At 26.6% G+C, this 15,386-nt stretch overlaps 1 protein-coding gene across 4 annotated transcripts; it reads right to left on the reverse strand.

Annotated features, from left to right (window-relative positions):
- Positions 1–3,674: 3,674 nt before the first annotated feature.
- LOC113557413 (GTPase-activating protein skywalker-like) lies at positions 3,675–13,787 on the reverse strand. 4 transcript variants are annotated; one of them, XM_026962913.1, is made up of 11 exons: positions 12,364–13,463; positions 11,563–11,751; positions 11,336–11,460; positions 11,154–11,261; positions 10,908–11,081; positions 10,614–10,832; positions 8,650–8,736; positions 5,118–5,276; positions 4,822–5,039; positions 4,600–4,737; positions 3,675–4,402 (listed from the first exon to the last, which is right to left on the reverse strand). In XM_026962913.1, the coding sequence occupies exons 1-11, from the start codon at positions 12,740–12,742 to the stop codon at positions 4,393–4,395; spliced, it is 1,806 nt and encodes a 601-aa protein (XP_026818714.1). In that variant the 5' UTR covers positions 12,743–13,463; the 3' UTR covers positions 3,675–4,392. The 4 variants fall into 4 exon arrangements, with proteins under 4 accessions (XP_026818714.1, XP_026818716.1, XP_026818715.1 ...); XM_026962915.1 differs by lacking the exon at positions 8,650–8,736 and having other exon boundaries at positions 12,364–13,461; XM_026962914.1 differs by lacking the exon at positions 3,675–4,402 and having other exon boundaries at positions 4,596–4,737; positions 12,364–13,787.
- Between the last annotated feature and the right edge of the window lie 1,599 nt (positions 13,788–15,386).

Below are 15,386 nucleotides of genomic sequence, written 5' to 3' on the forward strand. Positions count from 1 at the left end.
GTGTAAATATGTGCGCATTAGTAAGCAAAACTAACTTTCATCGCTTCCGTGAGTTACTGTAAGTAAAATAAATAGTGAGGAATTTCCACACAATCACGCATTATTAATTATTTTATTATTTTTTTTATTTTCTCATACTTATTGTTAATACTTTGAAATTTGTAATTTGTACCAATAAATATATTGTTATCTGATAAAATTTCTAAAAAAATATTTGAATTTAAATAAAAATAAGCTTCTTACATTTTTTAATTAATTTTTTTCACTTCAGTATAATTAATACGTGTTAATTTTATTAATATTCAAAATTGTAAAATATTATCTTGAAGGGTTAAAAGCTCAAACCACAAAAGTTTAAAACTTGTTTTCAAGTAGTCGAATAATATGATAAATTCAAATATGTTTCAGAAGTTTTATTCGACAACTAGGATAATTGGCATGAGTTAGGATTTTGGTAAAAAACATACAGGATCAAATCTTCTAATAAGAGGATATCAGCACACTTTCACTAGCTTATCATAAATTTGAGTTTAACTGAAAAAATCTTATGTTTTATGCTGATAGTTTTAATATTAAAGTGAATTTGACTTACTCAAAAAAAATTAAAATTGAAGATATTATTTATGCCAATATATGGATTTGTTCAGTTTTTTCTGTCAGATAATAGTGATCATTTTTAAATTGTAATATTTTATGTGTTTACATACAAATTGAAATATTGTAAGAAACATTTCAACTTACAAATACAATCACACATATGATCTCAATTTTAAATAATAATATATCAGTTAATTCACTCGAATATTAAAGCTAATATCACAAGATTAGTTTTGCAACATGTTTCATAGAACAATAAAATTATGCTCTGATATTCTCCAGTATAACATAATATTTAGGTAAATTTATTTGTGTTATAATTCATTAGAAATTTATTTTTCTGTTCTTTTTATTGATATTTTTAATGGTAAATATAAATAGTTCAAGCCATTATTTAAAAACATTCACCAAGACCACTAAATAATACCATTTTATTTGAAATAAAGAACAAGGTAATATATATGACGAATATACTGTTAATCAATTTTTATTTAGTTCGAATACATTGTGGTCTAACTCACACATTTCAAATAGTACACAGCCTAATGTTATGTACAGATTCTATATTATTATATATGCATATAAAGGTATTAAAATGTCTATAATAATACTAAATTGGTAACAAATCTCAAAAAAAAAAAAAACATTTTTACGAATCAATATAATATTATATTAATAACAAAGTGAATTGTAACAAAAATGTACAGTAAGATGCTAAGTACGGCAATAAACAGTAATGACACGTATAATAGTTGGTCAATGGTGAGGAGAGGTACATAATAATAAAAAACTGTACGGAACTTATTGGATGGGATACACATAACACATTTTTAGTTTTAAAAAAAATGAGATATACATCCAAAATCAAGTAAAGCCCACTCTCTATAATAAAATTAATACAGTAAAAACTTGCATGTAAAAAATAGGGATTGACTGGAGGGGAAAAACATAATATATTATAATATGGGTGTTATATCACAGATGGCGACGATATATAAAACAATTAAAAGGTAACAACATTGTATCGCTGAGTGGGATATAATAAAATGGGCGGAATTAAAAAAGACACACCACTTAAGGACTCGACTAGACTTCAAAAACAATAATAATATTAAAAATAATAATAATAATAGTAATAAAAAACATATTTTAAAAATGTCTCTACTGTATATATTATAACAATACAGTTGGAACTAATGGAAGTCTCTGGTAAAGAAGTCGCAACAAAGCTAAATTGTTAAATTGTATTTAAAGGTAACCAACAGTTTTATTTCTTATCAGAATAATAATATTACATATAATATTGTAGTCTTGATTATAGTTATGATAAAACGTATATAAAAATTTTAAATTTAAAAAGGTTGAGATTGTGTTGCACCAATTTTACCAGAGACTGAACATTTTCACACAAAAATACGAATAAAACAACAAAGGTATACATATCATAAATGTTTAACGATAAAACGCAATATTATAAAGCTATTGGTGTGTACATTTAGTAATAAAAAAAAACTTAACAAAATTAATTAACACAAAACTGACAAGAAAGTGCACATTAAATGCACTTATCAACAAGTTCATACTTTAACCAACTAAAAAGCTCGATGGGAAAATTTAACATCTATAATGTATAGAATATATATACATCACTATTCTATGAGTATAGCATTCTAAGCGTATAATAATAATAATGATAATAATTTAATATAATATGCAAAATGCAATTTTACAACATAAATAGTATAATTTTTTCATACTCGATATAAATTATTTCACATTCTAACATGATATTTCAAACACACTATTTAATCCATTATAATATTGATATTTAAATATAAAATTGGAATTAGCTTGGTAACAACAAAATAGCCGAGCAAATAATAATGCCTAATGTATTATATATGTATACTTATGTATAAAAAAAAAATAATAATAATAATTGAAAACTAACTTTCAATATTTAACAAATGGTATAATAATAATAATTAGGATACGACAACACTCGCATGCTTATATTAAATAGCCTATATCAAATAACATTTTGTTCAAAACCAATTTTATAACATAATATAAATATAAAATCATTTTTAAAGTAGTAGTTGAATATTAGTTAAATTGTTTAGAATTAAATACACTCCAATTTTGAATCATTTAAAATCATCAACCTATATCTTAACTCAAAACTCAACTGAATAATAAAATTAATAAACACAATACTTAACATTTCAAACAAATAAAATGGCGAATTTGAAAAGGCAATTTGTATATTATACTCAAAATAATAAGTTAAAAATGCTTCACACGCTAATATGAATTTTGTATGCCCATAATGAACATACAAGTGATCAAATAAACTATATTAGTATCGATCCATTATTTTTAATAAATCACCAATATACATAGAACTCTTCTATATATTTTTTGATAAAATGTAAATTATATTATTTAACATTTATAAGCCAATTGCAAATATGGAAATATATGAAATAAACCGAATATTATAAAGATATACCTTAAAAAAATTAATAGGAATCATAGAAATGTAATTATAAAATATAACAATTATTAAATAATAAAATGGTGATTTACTTGGTGTTCCGATACCAATAATACATTAATTATAAGACGTATTATATGCAACAGAAAATAATTATTCTTAATTTAAAAATTATTATAAGTTAGCAGTATATTAGTAGTTCAACACTAATTCATCATTTTCTGTTGCATCAATTTTTACAATATACATACAAACTTAATAATAATTAAGTACACTTTTTAGTTTTCAACTAATATAATAAGCTATCAATTACAAATTACAATATTTTTTATTGACTATACTTTTTTATATACAGCCTGTAAATAATAAAACACAAAAAAAATGTATTCAGGAACATAATACAAGATTTATAATTCTACTCAAATTTAATTTAATGGGCAAAAATTTCTTAAGATTAGAATTAAAAATTGTTGAACACATTTAGAGATATTGTAATGTAAAACATGGTTGGATTAAAAATATCTAACCAATAAATTGTTTTTTTTTTGTATATATAATTAGTATAAATTACTTAAACATTATCTTCCGTAATAAATTATGAACTAGTCAATCAAGTCTATAATCCACAATAATTATTTTTAGATAAAATACTGGTATATTTAATTTAATAAATTAGTGATTTACTCTAGAGCAAAAATTCTTTGGTCTAATATTATGCTTTTTGTTTCTGAAATAGGTTGTATTTATCACTTACATGAAATAGAATAATATTTTTTAAATATTTAAGTTGCACACATACTCATATTTTTCATTTATAGTTAATACTGTACTCAATATCATATGCAGGAACCGACAATAATTGTTTATGAAAACCCCAACTCTATGTCAGCAATGAATACTTAAGGTGTAATTATTATTTTATTACAATAAAAAAATATATACCATATAATATTATGATAGTAATATTTTAATAATTGAAATAGTTTAATATGTTAAAAAAATTTTGTACTAGAACTATTTGCATACTCAAGTACTCATTAATCAAAAATAATTCAAACTTGGATCAAATTTGTTAATTAAATTTGAGTACTTGTGCAACTTCAAAACATATTACAATTATTAACTAAGTAGTAAGTACCTATTATAAAAATCCAGGAACAAACATTTTATAATTGTAGTGGATTTAGTATTACAAAAATTGCTTATTCTTACTTACTAAATAAGTAACCACGGGTAAAAAAAAAATATATATATATAACTAGTAGACTTGTCGCTTTTCAGTTAAATTGCTACTTGCTTTAAAGAATCCTAAAAATAAAATAAAATTATTGTTAATTTTGTAATAAAAAAATAGTATAACATTATACCAATGCAACATTATTAAACCAGTATTATTGTATTAAAATCAATTTTCTATTTGAATTTGTTAGGTCACATTAACCTGTGGCACAAAATTTAACACTTAATAATTCTGATATATTCATATTATTTTTTGAATTACTTACACGCCATCAAAACCGTAAACTTCTAAAACTTTTATTTCAAAGTCACGACTTTTACACAGTGGTGGATTGTTGAATGTAGAACAACTCTCTGTTTTTCCATACCGAACGTTTTCATCCATCCATATAGCTTGGCCGTCGCTGTATTAAGAACATCAATAATAAAATTAATCATGATAAATTTCAAACTAGTACTTAAATGAAATAACTAATCAATAATTTTACCCTCCACCAATGGTTATCATTTTTTGATCAGCTGCCATAAACAGCTCATTGGCATGATGTACATTATCAACTTCCATTCCAACCCATGGGTATTTTGCTTTACCAGGATGTAGACTGAATATGAATGTCTCACCAGTACCAAAATAAGCTTGTCTATTCCCACGATCATCCTTTTTATTTCTCTCGATCCACTTTGAAGAACAATATGCACCAAAAACCTTAAAAATAAAAATACAATATTTAAGAATTATTAAACAGTCTAATATATTATTTAGTATAGGTATATTATTTTATACTTCATTAGTGCAAGTTTTTATTAGTAGAAGTGTTGGTTCGTGGTGTTCAACTCTAACATAGAATGTAGTCAAACTACAGCCATGCTCTTCAGTTGTGTAAAGAAGTATTGGTTGGTACATTGTTATCCTCACTGGTAACCAAGACCATAACGTGAACAGCTGGAATTAATTAATATAAAAATACAATTTTATTGATTTTAAATATTAAGTTTAAGGTATGTAACCATAATGATGAAATCAATTTGTAAAACTGTTAAAAACATGAATAGTAATTCAATGATGAAATCAGAAATCAAAACACAATTAAAATGTTGGCTCTAAATCAACTATAATGTCAAAACAATTTATTTATTCAGGTTTTAACAACACGCTAAATAAAATAAGTAACATAAATAATATCATACACAGTATTTTTACCAATATTTTACATAACAAAAGTACCTAATATGTACTAAAGAAATAACTGTACATATTTTAAGTAAATTTTTCACTTAAAATGTTGATGTTGTTAAATAATATCTTGGATATTGACAATATAATATTGCAATGCAATAAACAAAACAAAATTTTTTTATTTCATGTAATAATGACAATTTTATAAAAAAAAAATATTATCATGTAATGGCATGAATAATTCTGGTTACAAGCTTTGCCTTGATTTTTTTTCAATAATGTACAATATGATATATAATTTAATTTAATACTTTAACAGAATATATTTAGTAATAAGACAATAAAATAAAAACTATTTCATAAAATAATATTTGCTTTGTCGGTAATTTAAATTAATTTTAAACATCTGCTGTAGAATAAATATTTAAAACATACACAATTTATTAAAATTAAATAATATTTCAAACAAATTTTATTGAATAAAATTAAACATGTAACAATTATTGTTAAATAATAAAATTACAAATAACATCAATCAGAAAAAATAAAATATTGATTATTTTGATTCAACCTTAGTTTTAGTAAAAATGTAATGAATAAAAATTATGGTAATTATAGCCAGGTATTTTTTTGGTTTATGTATTAAGAGGACATTATACGCAATACATAAAGTATATAATACTATATGCATTACGTTATATATTGTCTTTGTCTTACTAAAGTACACTATAGGAAATTTGCATTCGGCAGAATACATTTTATGTTTTTACTTTAATATGAAGTCATTTTACCTATTATCAAACTTAAATGTAAGAATATTATAATATTATCTAGAACATGGTATATGCTTTTATTGATATTATCATTTTAAAATTGTGCTACGTGCACGTGGACTTAGTGATTGTGGTTGACCACCTGTGCGTGGGCAGATTGTCACTGGATGCCATATTGGAATTTATCATCGCACGTGGATCCTAAAATGTCTAATGTGAGAACAAATGACGCACTTAGGAATAGGCCAGAAGGGACACGAGTAGTAGGTTGGGGGACACTGACTATATAAGGGGGCCCCTGGAGAGGACTCCGATAGACGTGATTTACCAGAGTTAGCACAAGCACCTTCAAGTCAGTCTACATCAGAATTAAGTCATTTAGACTCAGAATATTTTCAATTAAAACAATAAATGGCACTTAGTAATATTTTGACACTTTTTATTTCGACACAACCTGTGTTTTCAACAACCTGTTGTTGGCCCACTGAAATTGTAATATTTTACATAGCTATAACTGCTATAACTCACTTTAAAATGATAATATCAATCAAAGCATATGATATGCTAACAACATAAAATGTGTTCTGCCAAACACAAATTTCTTATAATGTACATTGTTCGTTAGTAAGACATAGACAACACATGTGGATATAATGCCATCTTAAATAACGTAGAAAAAGTATCAGTCAGATAAAAAAAAAAAAAACAATAGAAAATATTAAGCCATGAAACAATGAAATACAATGGTCAAGTTTTTTTCGTAAATAAGTGTGATATATACAAATAATTCCTTAAATACAAATGTGTTTCAAATTATTGTGATTACAATGAAGTAAACTTAATTTTGCTCTTCCCCTAAATGAGCTTTTTTCAACCATTAACCATGTTTGTACAATTTTACCTATTTTTTTTATAATTTTATTTTAATAGACTACTATACTATTGCCAAAACTAACTAGGTAATAAATGGAATTGTCAATACATAATTAATGTCTGAAAAAATAATTATTGGAATACCCAAATTTTAATTTTATCAGTGATACAAATACAATCAATAATATTCCTAGTGACACCATTGACGTTCACAAATCTCTTTTACAGGGTACGTAGAATACCTCTCCTGAATATTATTTTAAGCATTTGAAGTTTTGATAAAAAATATACACAATATAAAATGTTTAAATAAAAAACTAATATTTTTATGTTATTTTTTACTTAGTTTTAAGCCACGCACTATAATTGTAATACAATATTATTATCATAAATTCATATTTATGAATACACTATTCATGAATATTAAACATCTGATGTTTATGGCTGTATTAAAACCATATGGATCTTATGCTAGTATATTTACTATTTTTTAGAAGGAAGGCTCTGCGTTTAGAGTATACAGCTGTAGATTCTGTAAATACCTATGAATAGCACTAAATCAAACATTAATGAGAGTGTATAATTTAAAATACTTAGTTTATAAGAAATGTGCTTTCATAACATCAGGTTACTACAGAATTACTATTTTTAATGTAGGTATAAACATATATAAGCACTCTCCCTACCCCAAATCCTACCCAATAAACTAAATTTTAATGAAAACAGTTTAACTAAATTTATGTTAATAAATTTGTTTTTTAACTTCTTAATATATAAATTTAATATTTTTTATTTTTTAAGCTTAAATTAAATTCATGCTATTTTGGATTTATAAATATTTTTTTAACTATTTATTTTACTACAAAATTTGAGCACCAATAATAACCAATATATTGAAAAAATTGTCGTAAAATATACTTTAACTAGTATAAACTAATAATATTAATACCTCAACAAACGATTCTTTATATACTTAATCCTTGAACAAATATCAGATGCAAACATTTATTTTCATATAAGTTGTAATATTAATAATTATAAATAAATCTAAATTAATTTATAACATACTTCAATTATAATTATCTAATGTACATTTATGGTAATTAAATAAAAATTGTAAATTTATCTATATACAGTGATTACTTAAGTAATTGGTCTGTGTAAACATATACATAGATAATACTAAATATCTAATATATATATAAATTCTAATTACTAAAACAATTTAATAACAACACTGGAATTAATCTTGCAAAATTAAAATTTAAAAAAGTAAACTAAAATATTTTGCTAAGGGCACCACTCTAGATCTAATTTCTAGAGTTTTAAAATCATAATTATAAAATATAAGCTAATTGCATATACTCAAAAATATAAAAAAATAAAGCTTGGATAAAAAATAATATAAATTAATTTCAAACGTTCTGCAAAAATAAATAAATAAAAATGTATAAAATATCTGAATTCAGCTGCAGTTTAAATAATAAACTTACATCCTGATGATTAGCTATCAAAGATCTGATATTGTTAATTGGATAACTGGCCATCGTGGAAGCCCGAGGGCTTGGTGAATGTTCTCCCTGAATGTCAGCATAACACACACAAGTTTATTACCAAATGTTATGTTATTAATAAAATGCAAATATGATTCACTACCATTTGAAGATTTTAATAACCAGATTGTATTTATTATAATTATTTCATATATTTTAAGACTAAAAAACAGCTATAGAAAAATATAAGATACAATACAAATTAACTTAAAATAATTAAATTATCAAATATAATAGTTTTTATAGATCCAATCATAACGCATTTTACCAAGTATACTTTCCATGTAAAAATAGTGAAATAAACATTATTTTTAAACTAAAAATTTATAAAAAAATTGTATGCATACAACTAAAAAAATTACGATCAAAATGATCTTTTTAAAATAAAAACTAAGATTTTTTTTACCATAATAAATTAATAATCAAATTGGTATTGTTTGGTCAATTGAAAGTATTTTAGAAAAATAGAATCTAGATGAATTTTTGGAGTTAGTATGTTTACTTATAGACATAAAATATAATTTTCTTATAAAAATCATGTAGTCTTGTAATCATGTAATCATGTAGTATCATTTTACAAATAAGAAATTATTATTTTTACATACATATTACCATGTTTATTATGTAGCTATATTTTAACAATAATATATATATATATATTATTATTTAACAATAATTTAAAAACTATAATAGAATGAACATAACAAAATATAAAAGTACTTATACTTATATGGTATATTATTATTTTGAAATAAGTTTGTTATAATTCCATAAACAAAGGTTTGTATGTTTATGTTAAAATATGCAAATATTAGTAAATATGTAGTAAAAACCTTTGATTGCCATAAAATCTTATAAAAATGAAAAAAAAATGGTTTTTAATTTATAAAAAACTTATTGCATCCTTACACTTATTTATTTAAAACTTGTATGATAAATATAATTTTTTTATTTGTTCATGCAATTGTTTATAATAGACTGGATAGGTATATTTAATTATATACATTTATTGATTAGACTTTTAAAATGTTGATATTTTCAAATAAAATTAGTTTTTGATTATTATTAAAACTATTAACATGTTAAAAATAACTTAAAAAAATTTTAAATGCACTTTAATATGAAAAATGCATAATTATGAAAATATATACCAAATATGACAAAATCTCAGAAATATGCAAAGTACCTACCTATAAATGAAAATTGAAATTTTATACATTGAATCCTGTCACCTTGAAGCAATTAACTATGCTACTTAGTATTTAATAGCAGATATGAAAATACATGAACATCCTTTTTATAAAATTAATTTACAAAATAATAGTGATTTTTTTATAAAACAACACTCATTAATTTAATTTTTATTTAAGTTTTAGAAAATATTTTTTTTTACATAATTTTAATTTGAAATAAAACACATTTTTTTATTTTTTATTGTTAAATTTTTTTAAGTTTTTTTACTTCTTTGTAAAATTGTTATTTGACAACACTATAATTTTTATAAAGTAAAAATAAATTAACTATAATTATGATTGCTGACAATTTAATAACCCTTAGTCAAATTAATACTAATAACGCAAAAAGTTATGAAAACAATACATAATGCGCCTAAATGTAGGTAGGTACCTATAAATGCTATCTCAAATTTAATATGGACTATAGAGGTTTCATATAGATTATATAGATGTAATAGGAAATTGGTAAAATAGAATAAACAGTAAGTTGAGAACATGATTAACAATATTTATAAATAACTAAAGAAAAGTAATTTGCAAAAATTATTTAAATATTTCGATTCTTTCATCATAAATAGATAATGACTACTATTTAAAAATTTTCAGCAATTATAAGATAACTATTTTATTATACATTCATAGTAAATTATATTATGTTTTACAACTTACCTCGCGTATAGTAAGTGTATGTGAGGACATCTGAATATTCATTTGAGATTGACTAGTAGGTAAATTTTCACTAGAACAGGAACGGTTTAATTTGTTGGAACCAGATAAAACAGCTTTACTCTTTAATATCATCTCAGTTTTTACAAAAACTCTATGAATGTATGCTGAACTTAAACCTCGAATTTTAAATGCTGTTTTAAGCACTTTCTGTGGATTTGCCTAAAATAAAATTAATTGTATAAATCTTAACTATTATTTATTTCATTAAAGACATTGGATATTTAAATTATATACCGGCATTTGACGGCAAAAATTCATCAAAGCCACGTCTACTCCATGACTATTTATTTCTTCAGCCCAAATAGAATTACTTGTAGTTGAGTATTTATAAAAAAGTTGCAAGATAGCCATTGAAATACGATACAACACTTTTATGCCTTCGTGAAGATAACAATCCATAACTCGAACCTAAAATAAAAATATTATATGTGTAGTATAATATATATTTAAATTATCTTCATCACATTATATCTAACTAACTGCATGATGAAATGGTAATCCTTGAAATATCCACCAAATCCAATCCATGTACATTTTTTCTGTTTTTTTTATAGGACAATGTTTGCCAATGTGCCCCACAGCAGATTTCTATAATTTATTATTTTTAAAATTAAAAAATAACACTTATAACATTTACAGTTTGATGAATTGTTGGTACGCACAACATGTTTTCTACATATATTTAATACAGTTTTCCATGTAACTTCATACAATAATTTTGTTTGTGTTACAAATACTAAGTTCTTGGACGAAACTAAGCTTGTTAGACTATTATAGCATTCCTCTTCTAAAAAAACAAAAAAATAATACAAAATACAAAAAACAAATTTAATGAATAATTTCTTGGATAAAGTATGTCATTAAAATAATTATAAAATTAAATTCAAACCAGGCATAAAATGTAGCAACAATGATGTTAACGAATATATAGCAGGGCTATAAGTGATGTCTGGACAAGCAAACCCCAGCACACAAACAATTCTGTCAGTAATATTCTTGCCTGTTGAATCAAGATGATGTAAATGTCTATGTTTTGACTCAACAAATGTTGGTAAAATAATTGGTTTATCTGGAAGATCTGGTATGTAAAAAATATAAAAATTATTTTCAAAAATAAAAGGTTGATTAAAAAATGTAATCATAATTGGCATTTTAAATCAGTTTTTAAATGTTTTACTCTGAAATGTTAATAGAATTGTTTTTTTTTTTTTAGTTAAATGCAGTAAATCCAGATTAATTTATAGATAGATCAGTGTCTAACAAAACAAATACAAAAGATAGTGCATAATATGCAATTTTTATATTTAAACATAAAATGAAAAAAGTCATTTTAATGTTTACTAAATACCTATATAATATTTATCTTTGATTAGCATTTAAACTTAGATACCTATGTGTAATAATACATCTTAAAAAATATATGATCATAAAATATTGAGTATGTAAATTAATTATTTGAAATAACTCATAAAAGTATTAAATTATATTGTTTATTTTTAAATATCTGTTAAAATTAAAATAAAAATATTTTAAATTTTAAATTTTAAATTATCAGTAACCAATAACACCAACCCAAGAAAAGATTTAGATAAACAAATTTATCAGCATAGATTTCTAATAAAAAAAAAATTGCATTACTTATTAGGTAATAAAAATAATAATATTGGAAAAAGCATAATATTATTCTTACCAGTAGACCCAAACAATTGTCGTACAAGATCCCAATAGAATCCCTCTTGCATGTTGTTACTGTTTTCGGATGCATGTTGTCTGCAAAGTGCAGGCCATAATTGAGCCCTGATAGGATGGTTGGTCGGCCAGCAGTTGTCCCGCAATATCTTCTTGACATCCTTTTGGTAGCCTGCTGCAAGGAGGCTCTGGATGTCACTGAACGACTTGAGAGCTTGCTTCTTGGCCGACATGGGACTGCCAGGGAATGTAGATGGCTGCGCTAGTGTCATTGGCAGTGGTGGTATACCATCCACGTTGACGTGCGGCTGATACACGTCTACCGCAGACAACAACTCCTCCTTTGCTGTCGACAACATAGCACTGTCGGCCACCACCATGAGGACTGACTTAGGTATAGTCGTTAACGGTCACAAACTTGGTTTTTCTGATGTTTGACATCACTGCTCCTGCTCGCCTCCCGCAGCGGATCCGGACCGAGACATGAGGGCGCGCTAGACAACGACGGACCGGCAGCAGTGGCCGACAGGTGCGTTCATTTCACCGATCGTTAGACAGTGATATTTCACAATATCAACAGTAATTATTGTAGTCAGGCCGACGAAACGAACTGAACGTCATCCGATCGTCGTTTGCGGCAAAGAACCTCTCAAAACCCGCGGTACATTATCACTATCGACAGTGGCGGCGGCGGCGGCGGCACGCGACATTCGCCCAGCACACACACCTTTCGCGCGTGCGCGCCTGTGCTCGTGTGCGTCCCGTGGCCACAAATTCGATGATTTCCCGTGTTGCGTACGCCTTGGTACCGTAGAGACGCTACGACAATAAAAATAATATTACCTACGATTCTTCTATCGTCGACAAAAGCCCGTTTATTCTTATCATCATATCCTGGCTATTCGTTACCGACCGCGACGTAGGCCCGGTAATATAAAATATTTTTTTTCAAAATAATATTACGATGTTTCATTATATTACATTATTATAATTTATATGATAAAATTATATATATCTAAATATTATTATTATTAATAAGCGGCGGCAGTGGTGGTTTTATCATGATGAGACTAGACTCGACGTGATAGCAGCGCGGACAACACCTTATCTTGTTATTGATTAAATGTTCTGGTTCGCGCCGAGCAGCACTCGGTGGCAGCAGGGTCAAAGGAATAATAGGCGCCCGTGCGGAGACCTCGATGCTGATGGCGGGTAGGGGAGGGAAAAAAGGGTTAAGGCGACGACGTGAAATCGGTATCTGTGCACGCACAAGCGGCGGCGTTTATACAAAGATATACAATATAGTATTATTATTATGTACTTACAATTTAGTATTTACATATTATATTTATATCATGGGGTACCTATGTATTATATGTTCGACGTTATTATAACGGCTATAGACGTCAGACAACGTTATTATTATGATTACCTATGTTATAGCCGCCGCTGCGACTTTGAAACGACTATAGAAGTACGAAACGTTTTAAACCTTTATTACCTCTATCGATCATAAAATTATAGAGTATGAGTAACCTACCTACCTACCCGTACGCAATCGAACAACCGTTGTTTGTTTATGGTGCTTTTTGGACGTGCGCTGGAAAATGTTAATAATTCGGTGTGAGTGGGTAGCGACGACGTGGTGAAATTTTATTTGGAAAATCCGATGAAAATTGTAAAAAGGATCTAACCGCGCACTAGTTACACTACCAAACACTGCAACACTTCCTACAACATAATAAAATATCGTCACTTATTGGATATAATGAGATGTATTCTGATATTTTATAACATAATATAATATTGTATACCACGCAAAAGGAACGCGGCCGACAACTGTCTCGCCTATAGTGTTTACAATGCACATTAAAATATTATAATTTATAATAATATATTAATATCTTATATTATGTATTGCACTTATTATTTGTACATCATTGATTAACATACCAGCATTTAGCGGTCGTTTGCATAAAATAATATTATTATTATACAACGGTCTGTTTACGTGATAAATGATAATTGTTTATTATACTATTAGATAAACGAGATGGCGATATGCCGATTTATAATTATTATTTGTACCTAATTATAATAAAATGGCAATGGTAAACGGACTTCGGAATAAATCAGTGCGGCGGCGTTGTTATAATAAATATATTATAATATTGAGTCGGGGTGAGAGAGAGAGCTGCTGTTCTTTTTCTTGTACTCAAAACGTATATTATGGTCTTCATAATATATCGCATTATAATTATGTACAGCAGCAGGGTTTATACGCTGAACGAGTGGTCCCGCTGACGGATTGCCAGATTTCGTTCTGCTCGCGCACGCACACGCGTTAAAAAGTACACTGTAATAATATTAAACACGACGTGTGTGTGTGTGTGTGTGTGTGTGTGTGTGTGTGTGTGTGTGTATGTGTGTGTGTGTGTGTGTGTGTGTGTGTGTGTGTGTGTGTGTGTGTGTGTGTGTGTGTGTGTATGTTTGTGTGTTTGTAGTATGTGTGTGAATAATCATTTTGTTATTTTTTTTCTCGACAAGATTGAATTATTTACACAGCACCGCCGACGCGAGCAATAATAATAGCTCGTGCCGAGCCTCGAACGGACAAAACAGCCGAGAAGAGAGAAAAATAAAATAAAGGCCGTCACTGCCGCGCCGTTTGGCCAGCGAAAATATAAATTCTGCGTTGTAATAATAATAATCGAACAATTTCGTTGTGCGTACGCAAGCATGATTTATTTCATATATATACCTACGTTATTTTTACTATTACTATTATTATTATCATCATCACTCAAGTCTCGACTCTATTCCTCTCATCTATACCGCACCACCACCTAAGCACCATTTGCCAACCGCGCGATTTTATCATTCGATTTCCCCTAATCACAGCAAAACGTTCCTCACACGAAAATAAAACAGGAGAAATATAATGATAGCTTATTCGGTGACAAGGCGGGGCAGGATCAAGTTTTATTCACTTTATTGTAATATGCAATATAGGAAACTAATAAT

Source organism: Rhopalosiphum maidis, chromosome 3 (assembly GCF_003676215.2).
Source record: "Rhopalosiphum maidis isolate BTI-1 chromosome 3, ASM367621v3, whole genome shotgun sequence".
Taxonomy (NCBI): Eukaryota; Metazoa; Arthropoda; class Insecta; order Hemiptera; family Aphididae; genus Rhopalosiphum; species Rhopalosiphum maidis.

Excerpts from the sequence above, each read along its gene's own strand:
- LOC113557413 (XM_026962913.1), bottom strand. The coding sequence starts at position 12,742 with ATGGTGGTGGCCGACAGTGCTATGTTGTCGACAGCAAAGGAGGAGTTG. Across the intron at positions 11,262-11,335 it reads ATATATGTAGAAAACATGTT|AAATCTGCTGTGGGGCACAT; the intron begins GTGCGTACCAAC and ends AATAAATTATAG. Across the intron at positions 5,277-8,649 it reads TGATAGCTAATCATCAGGAT|CTGTTCACGTTATGGTCTTG; the intron begins GTAAGTTTATTA and ends AATTAATTCCAG.